The following is a 20,230-nucleotide window of genomic DNA, read 5'->3' on the forward strand; positions in this document are numbered from 1 at the left end:
GACAGAGGTGGGTTACAGCTGGTGGGTGTGAGGATAGGTCAGTTTTCCAGGCCAATTTAGCAGAAGATGGAGATTTTTACTTGGGGTGTGGTGTTCAGGGGTTGCAGAGGAGAGCAGTCTGTGGTGCAGACAGGTGGGCAGAGTAGATATCCAGAAGGTGGAGTTTTGGAGAGGAGAACAGTTGCCTTCCCATAGTCCCTGCTTTTCTTTCTTCTCCTTCTGGTAGATTTATGTGTTACCACGTAAATAATTTTAGTATTTCTATCCTTGCTAATTATGTAACCAAAGCATTTAAAAATTTTCCAAGTTTTATATTATTAGATGTTGCTAACATCATGTAAAAACAGAACTAAAATATAAAAGCATATGAAAATAGTGCAAAATTAAAATTCAATGCAAAAACTATTTGAAGATTAGGGCCCAGTGACATTACAGTACACAATATGTGTTTAAAGAGCGATTATCCTGGAAATTCTAGGGAAAGGCTGTGGGAATAGGGGAAAGAGTGGTACTGAGAAGATAAGGATGGGTTATGGGTTGTCAAGACTACTTTTTAGAGAACTCTGTGGAGCCACTGGATCATGGGATAGGCTGCTTTCTGTGCACCTGTTCCCTTTTTCCCATCCCCCCAAATTAGGCCAGTTTGGTGTGAACACATCCAGCTATTTAAAACTTTTGATTTCTACAGTGAACTTTGGGATCTGGGCTGCTAGGGAACAGTTATGACATCCCAAAGATGAGAAATGAAGACTGGTCCAGTGTTGTGTTAGACATACCAGGATAAAAGGACTTCTCTTTACCCTGTTTCTGGAAAGATTCGCTTCCCTTCACATTCATACACAGTTAGACATCCTGGTAGAGCTAGGACTGAGCAAGGGAAATGGACAGCTTGGGGCAGCCCAACCATATTTTTATCTCTCTGTAAAAGGATCTTCTTATCCTTCTACCAAAAGGTAAAATAAAATGTGAAAAGGAAAGACACTAACCCTGGCCAGGCGTATGGACATCCTGGGTTTGCTTTCCAGTCAGGGCTCACAAGGGAAGTGGCCATCTGCTTCTTTCGCCCTCCCTCTCCCACTTCTCTCCCTCTTCCTCTCCTGCAGCCAGTGGCTCCACTGGTTCAAGCATCAGTCTGGGCACTGAGGAAAGTTTGGTTGGTCTGAGCATCAGCTTCAGGTGCTAAAAAAAATTAGCTCGATTGATTAGAGAATAAGCCCTAGAGCGATTGCCAGATGGATCCCAGCAGGGGCACATGTGGGAGTCTGTCTCTCTGTCTCCCCTCTTCTCACTTAAAAAAAAAAGAAAAAAAGAAAAGAAAAGGCACTTCATGTTCTCTTCACTGGAGAAAGAAAAGGTTACTAATTTGGCCTGTGCTTGAAGAATTTGGCCTGTGCTTGTTCACAATCTCGATGACTATCACTGCCCAACTTTGCCCTTTATCATTGCACTAAAATAAAGAGAAAGAAAATGCAAAGTAAATGGTGTTAAGATTCTTTTTTTTTTAAGTGAGAGGAGGGAAGGTAGTGAAGCAGACTTCCACATGCACCCTGACCAGATGCCATCTGGGGCTGATGTGCTTGGACCAACCGAGCTATCTTCAGGGCCACTGGCTACAGGAGGAGAAGAAGGAGAGAAGAGGGAGAGAAAGGGAAATACTAAATAACTAAGTAATATTGAATACTTAGTATCAAACCCAGGATGTCCATGTGCTGAGTAGATGCTTTTATCCACTGAGCCAAACAGCCAGCGCTGGTGTTAAGATTCTTGAGTCATTTTCTCACTAGAAAAAGGAAATCCTCTACATTTGGAAAGAAGAAACTTAATTCCAAGTAAAGAGTTGAGGGAGAAGATGGAGAAAAGAGACTGTTTAACAGTTGAACAGCCTAACCAGTAGTGGCACAGTGGATAGAGTGTTGACCTGGGAGGCTGAAGACCCAGGCTCGAAACCCTGAGGATATCCGCTTGAGTGCAGGGTTGCCAGTTCGAGCATGGGATCATAAACATGATCCTAAGGTTGCTGGCTTGAGCAAGGGGTCACTGGCTCCACTGGAGCTCCTGGTCAAGGCACATCTGAGAAAGCAATCAATGACCAAATAAAATGCTGGAACAACAAGATAACACTTCTTATCTCTCTCCCTCCCCGCCTCTTTCTCGCTAAAAATAAAAAAATTAACATTTGAACAAAATAACAGAAAAAATTTAAAGTTTCAAAATTAGTGGCCTCATTCTGAATGTAGCTGGTTTCAAGATTTCTTTTCCATCCTGTTAGACTCACATGTATAGAGCTGCGAAATAATGGAAGAGGCTGGCTGTCCTTGAGTGGGTGGTCCAGCAGAGAGAGAGATGTCCTTCAGAGATTCATTTTTTTTTTTGAGAGAGGCAGGGAGAGAGAGAGATAGCAACATCAAGCTGCTCCTGTATATACCCTGATCGGAGAATCGAACTAACAATCTCTGTGCTCCGAGACAACACTGCAACCAACTAAGCTTTCTGGCCAGGCAGAAATTCAATTTAGCCTATTGCAAAGGGCTCCTATGTCATTTTGGAAAGGCTTTAGAATTCTTTTAGGAGTTACCTGACTTGTAGTGGCCCAGTGGATAAAGCATTGATTGACCTGGAACGCTGAGGTTTCCAGCTTGCCGGGTCAAGGCCCATATAAGAAGCAACTATGAGTTGATGCTTCCTACTCCTCCCCCACCCCTTTCTCTCTCTCTCTCTCTCCTCTCTCTAAAAAGAATAAATAAAAATTTTAAAAAGAAAAAAAGAATTCTTTCAGGAGTTTACCTGGTGAACAAGTATTCAGAATCTCTGAGAGCACCTGCCTTTCAGGGCTCTTTTGAAGAGGGTGACTTCTAAATCACTTGAGTCATATTTTACATTTATTTTCATCAGCTATTCCTTCTGTTGCTCTGAATAAATTAAAAAACAATCTACTGTCAAGAGATTTGAAGAAAAATTCTAACCTCAGGGGGAATTGTACTCTAAAGGTTTTCCGTAATGAGACCTTCCCTATCCAAGTCCTCATTATTTTGTTTTGAGAGAGAACAGCAAACATTTCCAGTAGATCCCTGGAAGGGGGCTGTGAGGATTAACCTTGCCAGTATAGTTTGGGATGACTTCCAGTGTTTAGAGGTGATATGAGGTCTCAGTTGATTATGTATCTTCTCAAATATTCATCAGGTATCCTCCATCATTCCTTCTATTTTTTGTTCACATGTCACCTAATCAGTGAGATCTCTCTCTCCTTTTTTTTGTGTGGTAGAGACAGAGAGAGAGTCAGAGAGAGGGACAGATAGGGACAGACGGACAGGAACGGAGAGAGTTGAGAAGCATCAATCATCAGTTTTTCGTTGTGGTTTTTTAGTTGTTCATTGATTGCTTTCTCATATGTGCCTTGACTGTGGGGCTACAGCAGACTGAGTGACCCCTTGCTCAAGCCAGCGACCTTGGGTCCAAGCTGGTGAGCTTTGCTCAAACCAGATGAGCCTGCGCTTAAGCTGGCGACCTTGAGGTCTCGAACCTGGGTCCTTCACATCCCAGTCTGACGCTCTATCCACTGCGCCATCGCCTGGCCAGGCAGTGAGATCTCTCTTGACCTTCCTTTTCCCCTTCCCTGTTTTACTTTTCTCATTAGCATTAACACCATCTGACATATTGTATTTGCTTGTATGCTTGTTATTGTTTGTCTTCTTTCACTAGAATCTAGGCTTCATGAGAGGAGGTGGGTTTGCTCTCTATGGAATCCCTAACAGTAGCACATTGCCTGGCACATAAGGTCTCAAGAGAAGTTTTTGAATAAATGAATAAGAGAAAACCCACATATGTTAAATGCTGTGGAAGAAAAAAAGAGATGTTCTTTCAAATATTAACCCCCAATTTAAATTTAGCAGGGTTCATTTGATATAAAATTGATTCTTGCATTTGTGTGCAGGTCTAGGTAGCATATACAGTGCTAGTAGCTTTGGGTGTTTATTTATTTTACAAAAGTTAATGTTCATCTGAGTAATATTGAGGAACTGCCTAGAAATGAAGAAATGAAGCTTGGAGTGTGCAATAAGTTTCAGGAGCCTCTACTGTGAATGATGGAACTGGATAAAGTACTGAGGAAGAAGATGTTTAGTATTTCGTGTGTGTGTGTTTGTGTGGTTATAACATTGCAAAGCTACATCTGGCCACAAGATGACAGTATTGTCTGTGTTAAATCCAAGTACTCTACTGTGTCTTCTAAATGGAGTACGGTAATTATAAGTAATAAATAAACCAGAGGGTTTATGAGGGATATAAATTCCTTTAGCAAAAACACTGTATGTGAGGGGTACATTAGCTTGGAAAAACTAAGTGCCAAAGAGATAATTTCTTTCTGTGATGGTTGGGAAATAGTTTGAGATATTCCTTCCACCTGGCCAGGCGGTGGCACAGTGGATAGAGTGTTGGACTGGGACGCAGAGGACCTAGGTTCGAGACCCTGAGGTCACCAGTTTGAGTATGGGCTCATCTGGTTTGAGCAAGGTTCACCAGCTTGAGCCCAAGGTCGCTGGCTCAAGCAAGGGGTCACTGGCTCTGCTATAGCCCCCGGGTCAAGGCACATATGAGAAAGCAATCAATCAACAACTAGGTGCCGCAACAAAGAATTGATGCTTCTCATCTTTCTCCCTTCCTGTCTGTCTGTCCCTATCTGTCCCTCTCTCTGACTCTCTCTGTCTCTGTCACAAAAAAGATATTCCTTCCTTCTTTCCTCCCCTTCTAGTTTTCTTCTCCTTTTTCTTTCTTTCCTTCCATTTCCTTTTCTCAGTTCTCATTTTATATGTAAAAGAAGGACAAGTCAGATGAAACAGATGTATAAGAGAAGGTTAATATTCTCACCATTCCTTTCAATCTCAACCTTCTAATAGTTTCCTGGTTTGTTTTACATTTCTTTCTCTATGTTCATTTATATGTACAGATAGATAAATTGTAATTCTTTACCTATTTAAAAAAATATCTCATTGAATGTTGGGAGATACATTTAGATGTTAGAAAACCTCTCCCATCTTTCCTCTACTGTCACACATATCACCACTACCACATACCCACACCATACCCTCCTCTAATAGCACCCCTGTTTCCACTTTTTCCTGTTTTGAGAAAGAGAAACAGTATAGAGAAATTGAGCAGTTCTGCCTCCGCTTTATATAATTTTCCTATTTCTCATCACTCCTCTTTACACACAATTCTATTGTTCAGTGTTTACAGAATCACTTGGACTAAAATAGATCACTGTGGATTTATCTGTAGAAAACATTCATGTGGATAGACTTGTATAAGGGGACCTAGATGGCTTAAGTGGAAGCTTAAAGTCACTTCTTCAGGAAAGGAGCTCCTCCCCTTGTGTTTCTTCTGGGTTTTGCACCCAGATTGAACTTCCTCCCTTACCCACCGGGAGGGAGGAGTGGACACTGCTGGCTCTGGTGGCTCAGGAACAGGGATGCAGAGCCTGGCTCACAGTGTCCTGAAGCAGAAGTGGGGAATCTTCCTTCTTTATGTGTTTCTGACAGTGGGAGGTAAGTCTCAAGTTAATAGGAAACGCTGCTGGGAATTTTTGAAATAGCTTTCTTACAGCTGAATTAAATGACAGCAACTTCTCACACTTGTAATAAAAGTCTTTCCTGATACGAGTTTTCTTTATGTGGTGCTAATTGTTCTTGTCCTCATCCCTGTCCTTCTCCTCCTCCTTTTTCCACAATTTATTTCTATCTAAGGAACTCCTTTACCAGTGGCAGCTTTTTTGTTACCATGTGGAAACTATTTAAATAATGATGTGGCTGCCAGGAGTGCTGCCCTGGTGATGGTCATGTGTCTTCTCACAGGCTCCGTGAGACAAGGCGTTCAGCAGCCCACTGAGCTGACAGCTGCGGAAGGAGTGTCTGTCCAGGTCAACTGCACGTACCGGACATCTGGGTTCAACGGGCTGTTCTGGTACCAACAACATGATGGCGGAACACCCATATTTCTCTCCTACAATGTTCTGGATGGTTTGGAGAAGAGTGATCATTTTTCCTCATTCCTTCGTCGCTCTGATACATACAGTTACCTCCGTCTAAAGGAGCTCCAGATGAAAGACTCTGCCTCTTACCTCTGTGCTGTGAGGGACACGATGACAACGAGCCTTCTTCATCTGCACCAGAATGGAAAAGGCAGCCATGGCAGTGAGACTTAAGACAGGATTTTAAACCAGACTGCCTGGATTTGTAGTTCATATTAAGATTTTTTTCCTCCTGCTTTGTAATCTTATTATATTGTCTTCAAATTTTCAATGAAGTTTGTTAGATATACAGCCTACTATCAGTTAGGTATAGAGAAGAAAAATTAATTGTTGTGGTTTTGTCCTACACAAGACAAAGCTGACCAAAGGTCACATTGTAGGTTATTTGTATATCAGATGTGAGGCGCACCCAAGTTAAAATAAGTTAGGCAGTCATATGTTATATAATTTGTTTGTATCAAAGATTAAATAAAATTGTCTTTGGTGAACTTTTGAGATGGAATTTGAATGGACATAACTGTGTTGGAAAGCCATCTAATGTTATAAATCAAGGCCTTTAAATGTTCATATTCCTTTTACTGGATAATTCCATTTTTGAACTCTCAAAGAGAGACAGGTTAGAAAAGAAAGTTAGGGTGAGAGGCTTTGGACTGTAGAGTGTTTATTTGGTGGCATTATTCATTAGGGCAAAATATGGGCAACAATCTAAAGTAAGTTATGATCAATAGAATATTTTCAAGGTATGTTTGTTTCTACTGCTTCATAACAAGTTATCATAGCACCTATGTGTTTACTTATAGTTCTCTATGACAGAAGTCTAGGCTGTTTCAACTGGTTCCATGCTCAGGATATCACAAGTCAGGGTGTAGGCTGGCTGAGTTCTTATCTGGAACTCAGGTCTTTGTCCAAGTTCATTTCTATTATTTTCAGAATTCTGTTCCTTGTGCTTATAGGACTGAGGTCCTCATTTTCTTGCTGTTTGTGGGTCAAGGGCATCTTCAGCTGCTTGAAGTCACCTGTATTCTTTCTCACGTAATTCTCTCCATCTTTAAACCAACAGCAGCACTTCAAGTCCTTCTCGTGTTTGGAATTTTTGGGCTTCACCTTCTGCCTTCTTCCTCTGCCACCCAACAGAAAAAGTTTATGTATTTTAAAGCCTCATGCAATTATGTTAGGCTTACCTAGATGTCTCCTTTTTTAAAGGTCAGCTGGGTCATATAGCACAACACAATCAATAGAGTGATATTTCATCACATTCAAGGTTCTGGGAATTAGGGAATGGAATCTTGGGTTCATTCCTCAAAATTTTCCTTACACACAGCCAGTAAAAGACATTTAAAAAGATTACAAGAACTCTGAGTTGCCAGAAAAAAAGACAAAGCTTAAATATGTATTTTTCATTATAAATCACAACATCACAGTTGACTTATAAAAAAAATTTATAAACTTTTATTACAAATTTGAAATGAGGTGTTTAAAAGTCTTGACTCGAATAGATATGAAACAATTTAAAATCTTTAAAGGTGTGTGGAGAAACACAGGCTTAAATAAAAGAAAACACATTTGTCAATACCTACAACAGATACTGGTAATGTAAAAACCTCCAAACTGTAGAGATAATGTAGAAGTTTCTGGTTACCTGGTCAATGGACAAAAAGCAGAAACTTAAGGTCTTTAGCTCCAATTTTTTATAAATTTCTTTTTTTAAATAATGTTTTTATGTTGAAATTAAATTTAATAGGATGATATCAATCAATAAGAGTACATAATCTTTTGTTCATTTTTTTTTTCTTGTGACAGAGACAAAGAGAGAGACAGAGAAAGGGACAGACAGGGGCAGACAAATAGGAAGGGAAAGAGATGAGAAGCATTAATTCTTCGTTGCAGCATCTTAGTTGTTATATTGTTTGCTTTTCATATGTGCCTTGACCAGGGCTGGGGGGAGGGGCTACAGCTAAGCTAGTGACCCCTTGCTCAAGCCAGAGACCTTGGGCTCAAGCCAGCTACCATGGGGTCATGTCTATGATCCCCATGCTCAAGCCAGCAACCTCAGGGTTTTGAACCTCAATGCTCTGCATCCCAGTTCAATGCTCTATCCACTGTGCCACTGCCTGGTCAGGCTTGTTCATTTCTTATTGCTGAAATCGTATATTCATTTTTTCTTTTTGGACAACTGAACTAGATGATGTTGAAGGTAATAAGCTGACCTTTTCTCAGACCAGGCCCTGCTCACTTTCAGAGACAGATTGTCAGCTGGTGAATCTTTGCTATGTGTGGTTTAGGGTGTTCTGTGCATCTGTGGAGGTAACAAGTTGTGGTGGTACTGATGTTGAGGTGGATGCTGACCTTGGGTCCCATCTCTTTGATTTTCCTACTCCCCTTTATTATCATCCTCTTTGTGCTGTCTTTGAGAGGAGGGTCCCTGAAGAATCATGATCAATAGCCCTGATCCATATTCTGTCTCACTGGTCTATCTTCCTCTCCTGTATCCTGATTATCAGCACCCTCCTTCACTTTTTCTTACACCGGAGAGCTGGAATAGTGTGGTCAATGCTCATAGGGTCTCCACATGTAGCAAGCTGAAAAATGTGGTCTGAGGTAGGGCTGGTGCTCTTGAGCCAGGCCTTTGGGATTACTTTCCTATCCCTCATTTTTCTGTGTACTCTCACTGTGTGGTTATTCTTGTAATTGTATGGAGAACCCCTACCATATGGGTAGCAGCTATAATGGTTACAGTCTGCTGCATATTTACTGCTTTTCTCTAGTGGAACTCCACCAGGTCCTGTAACATTTGCTGCCCTCATACCCTTTTCTCCTCAATAACAAACTCCATGCATAGTCTTTCCATTTCTTATACTGTAAAGGTGGATACATATCATATCATATATCACTACTTTCTTTTTTATTGCTAAATAACATTTATTTTATGAATATACCACATTTTGTTTATCCATTTGTCAATTGATAGACATTTTGGTTGTTTCCAGTTTTTGGCTATTAAGAACAATGCTGCAATAAATATCTGTGAACAATTTTGTTGTGGACATGTTTTCAGTTCTCTTGGGTATATGAGTAAATTTGTTAGGTTATTTAAACTCTATGTTTAACATTTTGAGTAACTGCTACATTGCTTCACAAATTGTCTGAACCACTTTATATTCCTACCAGTAATATATGAGGGTTCTGATTTCTCCACATACTTTTTGACACTTATCATTGTTTTTTCTATTATTGTCATTATAGTGAATGTGAAAGGGTATCTCATTGTGGTTTTGATTTTAGTTTTCCTAAAGGCTAATTATGTTGAAAATATGTTAATGGGTTTGGCCATTTGTATATATTCTTTGGAGAAATGTCCATTCAAATCATTTGCCCATTTTTTTCTATTTATTTATTTATTATTTATTTATTTATTTATTTACTGAGTGAGAGAGAGAGAGAGAGTCAGAGAGAGAAATAGATAGGGACAGACAGACAGGAATAGAGAGAGATGAGAAGCATCAACTCTTTGTTGTGGCACCTTAGTTGTTCATTGATTGCTTTCTCATATGTGCCTTGACCAGGATGCAACAGCAGAGCAAGTGACCCCTTGCTCAAGCCAGTGACCTTGGGCTTCCAGCCAGCGACCTTTGGGCTTGAACTAACAACCATGGAGTCAAGTCTATGATCTCATGCTCAAGCCAGCAAGCCTGTGCTCAAGCCAGTGACCTTGGGGTTTCAAACCTGGGTCCTCTGCATCCCAGCTCGATGCTCTATCCACTGTGCCACCTCCTGGTCAGGCTCAATTTATTTATTTATTTATTGATATTTAGAAAGAGAGAACAGGAGAGAGAGAGAGAGAGACAGAAACATCATTCTATTTCTGTATGCGCTCTGAGCAGGGATTGAACTGTCAACGTCTATGCATCAGGACAGGATTAACCAACCAAGCTATCCAGCCAGGGCTATTTGCCCATTTTTAAGTTGAGATATTTGTTTTTTAAATGTTGAGTTGTAAGAGTTCTTTATATATTATGAATACAAGTTAGACCACTTATATTTAGTGTAATTACTGATGGGGTTTGATTTTAATTCACCATTTTGCTATTTGTTTCTTATCCTCATTTTTTCTATGTTCTTTTTCTTTTTTGAATTTGAACTGAGTTTTAAAACATATTTTACCTCTAATATTACCTTATTAGCTATACCATTTTATTTGAGCTGTTTTTCTAGCATTTAGAATATATATCTTTAATTCAGTATACCATAAAATATTATACCACTGCCTACATAATATATGAATCTTTCAAACTACTGTTTTTATTTTCCCAGCCTTTTTGTTCTTATTTTTATATATAAATATTTTACTCCTGCATGTTATACATTCCAAAATATATTATTATTACTTTTTGCTTTAGATGGTCAAAATTCTTTTAAGAAGATTTAGAAACTGACTGATTACAAACCTCTAGGTATTTTTGCTTCATTGTAAGAGGTCAGGTAGACAATCTGTAAAGTGTGGATTATATATTTTTGTTTTGGACTTTTACTCAACAGAAAAGACAAAAATGAGGAGGTGAGTCAGAAATTTCTGGAAATTAAATTAGTCTAGGCTCTATATTGGGTATTTTGGGAGTCCATGGAATGGTACCAATTTAGTTAGTATTCATGGTTCCACTTGTCATTGGCCTTTGAATCCCTTGTGTGTATTGCAGTGGTTAGTACAGTGGCTAAACAAACTGATGTCATGCCAATTAGGAAAGTTTGGAACTTTTCCTTATTTGGAAGCTGCTGGTTTTATTGCCCATTTATTATATTGCTAAATGAAGAAGATTAATCACTGGAAATTCATTGAAATGTAAAACTTTTAATAATACCCCTGAGTACTTGTTGATGGCAAATTGAATTATAGTCATTCAGTAGTTCCTTCAAAATCCTATGCCAGCCTGACTAGGAAGTGGCGCAGTGGATAGAGCGTTGGATTGGGATGTGGAGTATCCAGGTTTGAGACCCTGAGGTCGCCAACTTGAGCGCGGGCTCATCTGGTTTGAGCAAGGCTCACCAGCTTGAGCCCAAGGTCGCTGGCTCGAGCAAGGGGTCACTCGGTCTGCCATAGCTCCCCAGTCAAGACACATAAAAGAAATCAATCAATGAACAACTAAGGAGCTGCAATGAAGAATTGATGTTTCTCATCTCTCTCTGTTCCTGTCTGTCTGTCCCTATCTGTCCCTCTCTCTGTCTCTGCCACATACACAAAAAAATCCTATGCCAGATAGATAAAAATTTCAAAGCTTTCAACACTGAAATTCACCCTGTGCAGAATTTTGTGCTGTGATTGTACAGCCTAAGCTTCTGTAATACAGTATAAGAGGAGAAATGAAACATTAGAGGAGGTACAGGAGTTTATAATAAGTGTTTGATGTCAGTGGGTAATCTATTTTCAACAAGCAAGAAAAGTGTATAAATGTTGCAGATTATACATTGAATAATATTGTTATGGACTATAAAATAGAGCCAGAGTTTAAGAGAGTTACTAGCTTGATTGAGTTGATTTGATTACACTTTTCCTATCTTTTTTCTGCCTCACCTTCATAAAGTGATAATAATTATTGTTAGTTTTGTAAGGTGGATGTTGAGGGTGGGAGAGAAGAGATATGAGATCTTCAAAGGAAGTTTATTCTTTATGTGTGTTAAATGAACAGTAGTCTTCTTATATACCTAAAACTTCCTAATCCTAAACCACATTCTCATCTTTAAGAGCATTGTAAGGAAGTTAATTGTATTAGTGAGGGTTCTCCAGAGAAATATAACCAATGTCTATCTGTTTGTCTTATCTGTCTATCATCTATCTATCATCTATAGGTGATATATCATCTATCTATCACCTATCATCTATCTATCTATCATCTATCTATCTATCTATCTATCTATCTATCTATCTATCTATCATCTATCTATCTATCTATCTATCTATCTATCTATCTATCTATCATCTATTGATAAAAATAAATTGTACGTGTAAGGAAAGGGAAAAAGAGATATTTAGTTATTTAAGAAATTGACACATGAGGTTGTGCAGCCTGGTTAATCTGAATTTTGCAGGTCAGGCCAGCAGGCTGGAATTCTGGCAGGAGTCAGTCTTACATTCTTGAGTCAGAAGGCAGTCTGGAGATGAATTCCTTCTTCTGGACACCTCAGACTTTTCTTTAAGGCCTTCTGCTGACTGTATTAGGCCTATCCACATTATGGAGGGTAATTGGCTTTACTCAATGTCTACTGATTTAAATGTTAATTATATTTGAAAAACACTTTCACAAGAACATTTAGACTGGTGTTTGGCTACACAAGTGGGTGTCATGGCCTATACAAGTTGACAGATAAAAATTAACCACCACAATAATTAAAGGGATAAAATTGTTACATATTTTCCAGATAATGAAAATAAAACCAAGTGAGTTGCCCAAGTATTCTCAGAGATAAGATAAATACATTGGTTAAAGAAGCAGAATCCAAATTTTTAGATATATTAACTCACAAAATAGGTCTTCACTCAATAATGTTTATTGCTTCAGCAGGACAGCAATAGAACTTAAGATAATCTTGTTTTGATTTGACGCAATTCCTTAATAACTTTTACACTATATTTTCCTTCAACTTTATGAGGTATAATTGACAAATAAAATTAAATATATTTAAGGTAACTGTGGTAATTTGAGGTATGTGTACGTTGTGCCATGATTACCACAATCAAAACACTTTTATATTTTCTTGATACAAAATGTTAAGCTTAAACTTAATATCAGGTCATATGTCTTAAAGTATGCCATTTATTTATATTAACTAAAAATGATTATTTTTCTTCTATAATGAGTATTTGTTGGAACCAGCTCAAATATAGTTCTATAATGCCATGGTAATTACTGATTAAAGTGGAAATTGCAAGTAGATTTAGTTTTACCTTACTTGGCCAGAGGAAGAGAAGACATTGAAAAGGACAAGTGCAAAATTTACAGATAATGGAGTGTTTTAAAAAATCCAGGGACCAACAATAAAAGGGCAGAACTAATTAAACAGAAAACCAATTACTAATGTCCAAATCAGAGTGTTTTTAATTTTGTATTTAAAAATATTATCTTTTCTCTGTTTAATTTCAGAAGGAATTATGAAGGAAATGGATAAAAATATTATAACAATCAGCTAAACTACCCTTGCATAATTGTAAAAAATTAGTTAGTTTTACCACCTCTTTAACTTGCTTTGCCTGCCATGCTTGCTGTGGATATGCCCATGCATGCACATATGTACATGGTGTTGGTCTCAATCACTTGTCTGATATGTTGCATAAGTGTGTGGTATGTGAAGTTTAATGGAATTCTTTTAACTGATAAAAATTATTTTAACCTCTCTTCCATCTCGGGACTCAGGGTACTTTTTGTTGTGTTGTTTTCTATGAGGTCACTTATACATACACACCACAAACACACATATTCTCCAAGATTCCTTAAAATGTCTATGATTATGACTTGTGACCTTTTAGATTTTTCCGTAGCACCTGTTCCTTTTTCTAGTTATCAGAAAAGTCATCGTAGAATTATGGAGTTTTGGAGTTGGGAAGGATCAAGACAATCACTTCTCTTTGCCTTTTTGCATTTGAATCCCTAGCACAATTTCTTGCTAGGCACTCACAAATGTTTACAGAATGAGTGTAAAATATGATACAACTTTCCAAAGAAAGAATGAGTCTCTTCTACTGGTAGGTAGATGATCATTCAATCTTAGCTTGTTTGTCTGAGCAAGGCTATCCTTATTACTACCAGAGAAAGCCAGTTCTTTCTGTGCTCTGAAAGCTAGCATACAGATTAGATTTGACCTATTCTAGAAAAGAAATGGAAGCCTACAGCTGAGGTAGGATAGTTCAGCTCCCCTGGACTTCCTTACTCAGTATCAATCTCTGGGACATAACTGACCTTGACTACATCCTTGGAAATATTGGAGAAAGTACTGTAAAATGCTATCTCTGTATGCAGAGAAGAGGACACCATTTAGTTCTTACCTTAAAAACAATTCTCACCTTTAAAACCTTGGAAAAGGTTTCTTTCTCAGAGGTTTCTTTTCCTCTTTTGGTTCACAACCAGGTAGACAATATCATAACATACTATGGAGGGTCCAATATTTTAAAAAGGAAAAAATACAATATTCTGTGAAGGATAAAATCTTGTAAAAGGAAAGTAAGTACAATATACTAGAAAGAGATCTAGGAGTTCATTGAGTTCATCAGCTCTCTGAAGGCAACTGCTGATTGGTGGAAACCTAAGGGAGGAGAAATGGAACAGAGAATTCCAGCTTTGCATGCAAAAACAGTGCAAGCCATGAAATATCTCAGAACCTTAGCTACATTCTATTTGATTGGAGAAGTAAATGCATATAAGCTTCAATTTTTTTTTGTATTTTCTTTCCAAAGTGAGAAGTGTGTGTGTGTGGGGGAGCAGGCGCCTGACTGGGATCCACCCAGCATGCCCACTAGGGGGCGATGCTTGGCCCATCTGGGGCATTGCTCTGCTGCAACCCGAGCGATTCTAGTGCCTGAGGTGGAGGTCATGGAGCCATCCTCCGCACCTGGGACAAAGAGATATAAAACCACATTGGACAGGGAGAGATGAAACAAGTTATTTCTCCATTACTGTGGTAAGATATCAGTGCTTAGATTTAGCTTATAGATTTTTACAGAAGAAATTAAAATTTTATTTACCCAAATACATAATTTGTCACACAAATCCTGGCCTTGAACACAGTTTTCTTTATCGTCCTGTTGACTCCATTTTTCACTAACCCAAATTACTTGATACCCTCTTGGGTTGGTCATGATACCCTGAAACAGTAATTTCAATGATCTAGTTATCAGAAGGCAGAAGCATTTCACCAAGTTACTGGACAACTGGCAATGTGACTGGGCATTTTTAAAACAATTATTTAGAAATCCTGGATAAAAACCTGGAAATCTTGAAAAATCTGAAGACAGTGAACTCTCCTCCATCCCTCAGATGAAAGCTGACTAGCTTTTTCTTAAACTGGAAGTCAAGGTTCAGGTCTAATAGAAACACCATTGTATTGATTAGATTATCCTCAGCTCATTTTTTTTTTTTTTTTTACCTGTAAACTCTTTCATTTATTTTTATGTGTATATAATTTCACCAATCTCTTTCCATTCTCTGATCCCATCTTATCACCCCCTTTCCCTCTGTCCACTTTCCCTCTGGACCCATTGACCCTGCCTCTGTCGCTATTCCATTCCTCAGTTCATATTGTTCATTTGATTCCTCAAATGAGTGAGGTCATATGATATATTTCTTTCTCTGCCTGGCTTATTTACTTAACATAATAGTTTCCAGGTCCATCTATGTTGTCACAAAAGGTAAGATTTCCTTCTTTTTCATGGCCCCATAGTATTCCATTGTGTATATGTACCACTGTTTTTTTTTTAATCCACTCGTCCACTGACGGACACTTGGACCGTTTCCAGATCTTGGCTATTGTGAACAATGCTGCAGTAAACATGGGGGTGCATTTCTTCTTTTGAATCAGTGATTTGGTATTCTTAGGATATATTCCTAAAAGTGGGATAGCTGGGTCAAAAGGCAGTTCCATTTTTAATTTTTTTTGAGGAATCTCCATACTGTTCTCCACAGTGGATGCACCAGTCTGCATTCCCACCAGCAGTGCAGGAGGGTTCTCTTTTCTCCACATCCTGGCCAGCACTTATTCTGTGTTGTTTTGTTAATGAGCGCCATTCTGACTGGTGTGAGGTGATATCTCATTGTGGTTTTAATTTGCATTTCTCTAATGATTAGTGATGTTGAGCATTTTTACATCTACCTATTGGTTATTTGTATGTCCTCTTTGGAGAAGTGTCTATTCATTTTTTTGCCCATTTTTTGATTGGACTGTTTATCTTCCTGGTGTTGAGTTTTACAAGTTCTTTATATAAATAAATTTTGGTTATTAACCCCTTATCAGACGTATTGTTGAATATATTCTCCCATTGTGTGGTTTGTCTTTTTATTTTGTTCATATTGTCTTTGGCTGTGCAAAATCTTTTTAGTTTGATATAGTCCCATTTGTTTATCCCATCTTTTATTTCACTTGCCCGTGGAGATAAATCAGCAAATATATTGCTCTGAGTGATGTTGGACAGGTTATTGCCTATGTTTCATTCTAGGATGCTTATGGTTTCACGACTTACATTGAAGTCTTTTATCCATTTTGAGTTTATTTTTGTGAATGGTGTAAGTTGGTGGTCTAGTTTTATCTTTTTTTCAGGTAGCTGTCCTATTTTCCCAACAGCACCTGTTCAAGAGACTGCCTTTACTCCATTGTATGCTCTTACCTCCTTTGTCAAATATAAATTGTCCATAAAGGTATGGGTTTATTTCAGGGTTCTCTGTTCTGTTCCATTGATCTATATGCCTGTTCTCATGCCAGTAACCAGGCTGTTTTGAGTACAATGTCCTTGTAGTATAACTTGATATCAGGAAGTGTGATACCACCCACTTTATTCTTCTTTTTCAAGATTGCTGAGGCTATTCGTGGTTTGTTTTTTTTTTTTGGTTCTATATGAATTTTTGGAATATTTGTTCTATATCTTTGAAATATATCATTGGTATTTTAATAGGAATTGCATTGATGTTATAAATTGGTTTGGGTAATATAGACATTTTAATGATGTTTATTCTTCCTAACCATGAACACGGTATATGCTTCCACTTGTTTGTATCTTCCTTGATTTCTTTTATCAATGTTTTATAATTTTCTGGGTACAATTCTTTAACCTCCTTGGTTAAATTTACTCCTAGGTACTTTATTTATTTTTATTTTTATTTTTTTATTTATTCATTTTAGAGAGGAGAGAGAAAGGGAGAGAGAGAAACAGAGAGGGAGAGAGAGAGGAGAGAGAGAGACAAAGAGAGAAGGTGGGGAGGAGCTGGAAGCATCAACTCCCATATGTGCCTTGACCAGGCAAGCCCAGGGTTTTGAATCGGCGACCTCAGCATTTCCAGGTTTGAGTGCCTTTAATTTTTTCTTTTTGTCTGATTGCTATAGCTAGGACTTCCCAAACTAGGTTGAATAGGAGTGGTGAAAGAGGGCACTCCTGCCTTGTTCCTGATCTTAAGGAGATTGCTTTTAACTTTTGTCCATTGAGTATGATGTTGGCTGTGGGTTTGTCATAGATGGCCTTTATTATGTTGAGGTATGTTCCCTGTATTCCCAGTTTGCTGAGAGTTTAGATCATAAATGGGTGCTGGATTTTATCAAATGCTTCTTCTGTTCTTCTGCATCTATTGATATTATCATGTCGTTTTTATATTGATTTGCATATATTGTACCAGCCTTTCCTCCCCATAATAAATCCCACTTGATCATGATGTATGATTTTTTTCATGTATTGCTGGATCTGGTTCGCTAATATTTTGTTGAGAATTTCAGCATCTAAATTTATCAGAGATAAAGACCTGTGGTTTTATTTCTTTGTGTTCTTTGCTTGGTTTTGGAATCAGAATAATGCTCGCCTTATAAAATGACCTTGGACGTCTTCCCTCCTCTTGCATTTTTTGAAAGAGCTTGAGAAGGATAGGAGTTAGTTCTTTTAATGTTTCGTAGAATTCGCCTGTGAAGCTATCTGGTCCAGGGCTTTTGTTTGTTGGGAATTTTTTGATAACTGTTTTGATGTCATTTGTTGTAAGTGATATATTTAGGTTTCTGTTTCTTCTGGATTGATTTTTGAGAGATTATATTTTTCAAGGAATTTGTCCATTTTACCTAGGTTGTCTAATTCTTTGGCATACAGTTCTTTTTTTTAAATTAAATTTAATGCAGTGACATTGATAAATCAGGGTACATATGTTGAGAGAAAACATCTCCAGATTATTTTGACATTTGATTGTGCTGTATACCCCTCCCCCAAAGTCAAATTGTCTTCTGTCACCTTCTATCTGGTTTTCTTTGTGCCCCTCCCCTCCTCCACACCCTCTCTCCCTTTCCTCGTCCCCTCCTCCCTCCCCCCACCCCCCACCCCCGTTGCCATCACATTCTTGTTCATGTCTCTGAGTCTCATTTTTATGTCCCATCTATGTATGGATTCATATAGTTCTTAGTTTTTTATGATTTACTTATTTCACTCTGTATAATATTATCAAGGTCCATCCATGTTATTGTAAATGATCCGATGTCATCATTTCTTATGGCTGAGTATAGTATTCCATAGTATATATGTACCAAAGCTTTTTAATCCACTAGTCCTCTGACGGACACTTGGGCTGTTTCCAGATCTTCGCTATTGTGAACAATGCTGTCACAAACATGGGGGTGCATTTCTCCTTTTGGAGCCGTTCTATGGTGTTCTTGGGGTATATTCCTAAAAGTGGGATAGCTGGGTCAAAAGGCAGTTCGATTTTCAGTTTTTTGAGGAATCTCCATACTGTTTTCCACAGTGGCTGCACCAGTCTGCATTCCCACCAGCAGCAGTGCAGAAGGGTTCCCTTTACTCTACATCCTTGCCAGGACTTATTCTGTGTTGTTTTGTTGATGAGCGCCATTCTGGCTGGTGTGAGGTGATATCTCATTGTGGTTTTAATTTGCATTTCTCTAATGATTAGTGATGTCGAGCATTTTATCATATGCCTATTGGCCATCTGTATGTCCTCTTTGGAGAAGTGTCTATTCATTTCTTTTTCCCATTTTTTGATTGGATTGTTTGTCTTCCTGGTGTTGAGATTTACAAGTTCTTTATAAATTTTGGTTATTAACTCCTTATCAGACGTATTGTCAAATATGTTCTCCCATTGTGTAGTTTGTCTTTTTATTCTGTTCTTATTGTCTTTAGCTGTGCAAAAGCTTTTTAGTTTGATATAGTCCCATTTGTTTATCTTGTCTTTTATTTCACTTCCCTGTGGAGATAAATCAGCAAATATATTGCTCCGAGAGATGTCGAAGAGCTTACTGCCTATGTTTTCTTCTAAGATGCTTATGGTTTCACAGCCTACATTTAAGTCTTTTATCCATTTTGAGTTTATTTTTGTTAGTGGTGTAAGCTGGTGATGTAGTTTCATTTTTTTGCAGGGAGCTGTCCAATTTTCCCAGCACCATTTGTTAAAGAGGCTGTCTTTACTCCATTGTATGCTCTTACCTCCTTTGTCAAATATCAGTTGTCCATAGAACTGTGGGTTTATTTCTGGGTTATCTGTTCTGTTCCATTGATCTATATGCCTGTTCTTATGCCAGTACCAGGCTGTTTTGAGTACAATGGCCTTGTAGTATAACTTGATATCAGGAAGTGTAATACCTCCCACTTTATTCTTCTTTTTTAAGATTTCGGAGGCTATTTGTGTTCTCTTTTGGTTCCATATAAATTTTTGGAATATGTGATCTATATCTTTGAAGTATGTCATTGGTATTTTAATTGGTATTGCATTGAATTTATAGATTGCTTTGTGTAATATAGACATTTTAATGATGTTTATTCTTCCTAACCATGAGCACGGTATATGCTTCCACTTGTTTGTATCTTTCTTGATTTCTTTTATCAATGCTTTGTAATTTTCTGAGTACAAGTCTTTAGTCTCCTTGGTTAAGTGTACTCCTAGGTACTTTATTTTTTTGGTTGTAATTGTGAAGGGGATTGTTTCCTTAATTTCTCTTTCTGACTGTTCATTGTTGGTGTATAAAAATGCCTCTGATTTCTGAGTATTGATTTTATATCCTGCCACTTTGCTGAATTCATTTATCAGGTCCAGTATTTTTTTGACTGAGACTTTAGGGTTTTCTATATATAATATCATATCATCTGCAAATAACGATAGTTTTATTTCTTCTTTTCCTACTTGAATGCCTTTTATTTCTTCTTCTTGTCTGATTGCTGTGGCTAGGACTTCCAGGACTAACTTATGTTGAATAAGAGTGGTGAAAGTGGGCACCCCTGCCTTGTTCCTGATCTTAAGGGTATTGCTTTTAATTTTTGCCCATTGAGTATGATGTTGGCTGTGGGTTTGTCATAGATGGCTTTTATCATGTTGAGGTATGTTCCCTGTATTCCCACTTTGCTGAGAGTTTTGATCATGAATGGGTGCTGGATTTTATCAAATGCTTTTTCTGCTTCTATTGAAATTATCATATGGTTTTTCTCCTTCTTTTTGTTTATGTGATGAATCACATTGATTGATTTACAAATATTGCACC

At 38.0% G+C, this 20,230-nt stretch overlaps 1 pseudogene and 1 gene segment (V, D, J or C); one reads left to right on the forward strand and one right to left on the reverse strand.

The window, feature by feature from the left end:
- Positions 1-5,830: 5,830 nt before the first annotated feature.
- Positions 5,831-6,196, forward strand: LOC136377119 (T cell receptor alpha variable 1-2-like). The segment is given in 1 exon segment: positions 5,831-6,196. A coding segment is annotated over 1 exon segment (366 nt).
- A 708-nt stretch (positions 6,197-6,904) lies between these two features.
- Positions 6,905-20,230, reverse strand: part of LOC136377120 (Y-box-binding protein 1-like) — a 50,342-nt pseudogene continuing 37,016 nt past the window's right edge.

This window comes from Saccopteryx leptura, chromosome 6 (assembly GCF_036850995.1).
Source record: "Saccopteryx leptura isolate mSacLep1 chromosome 6, mSacLep1_pri_phased_curated, whole genome shotgun sequence".
NCBI classification, from domain to species: domain Eukaryota; kingdom Metazoa; phylum Chordata; class Mammalia; order Chiroptera; family Emballonuridae; genus Saccopteryx; species Saccopteryx leptura.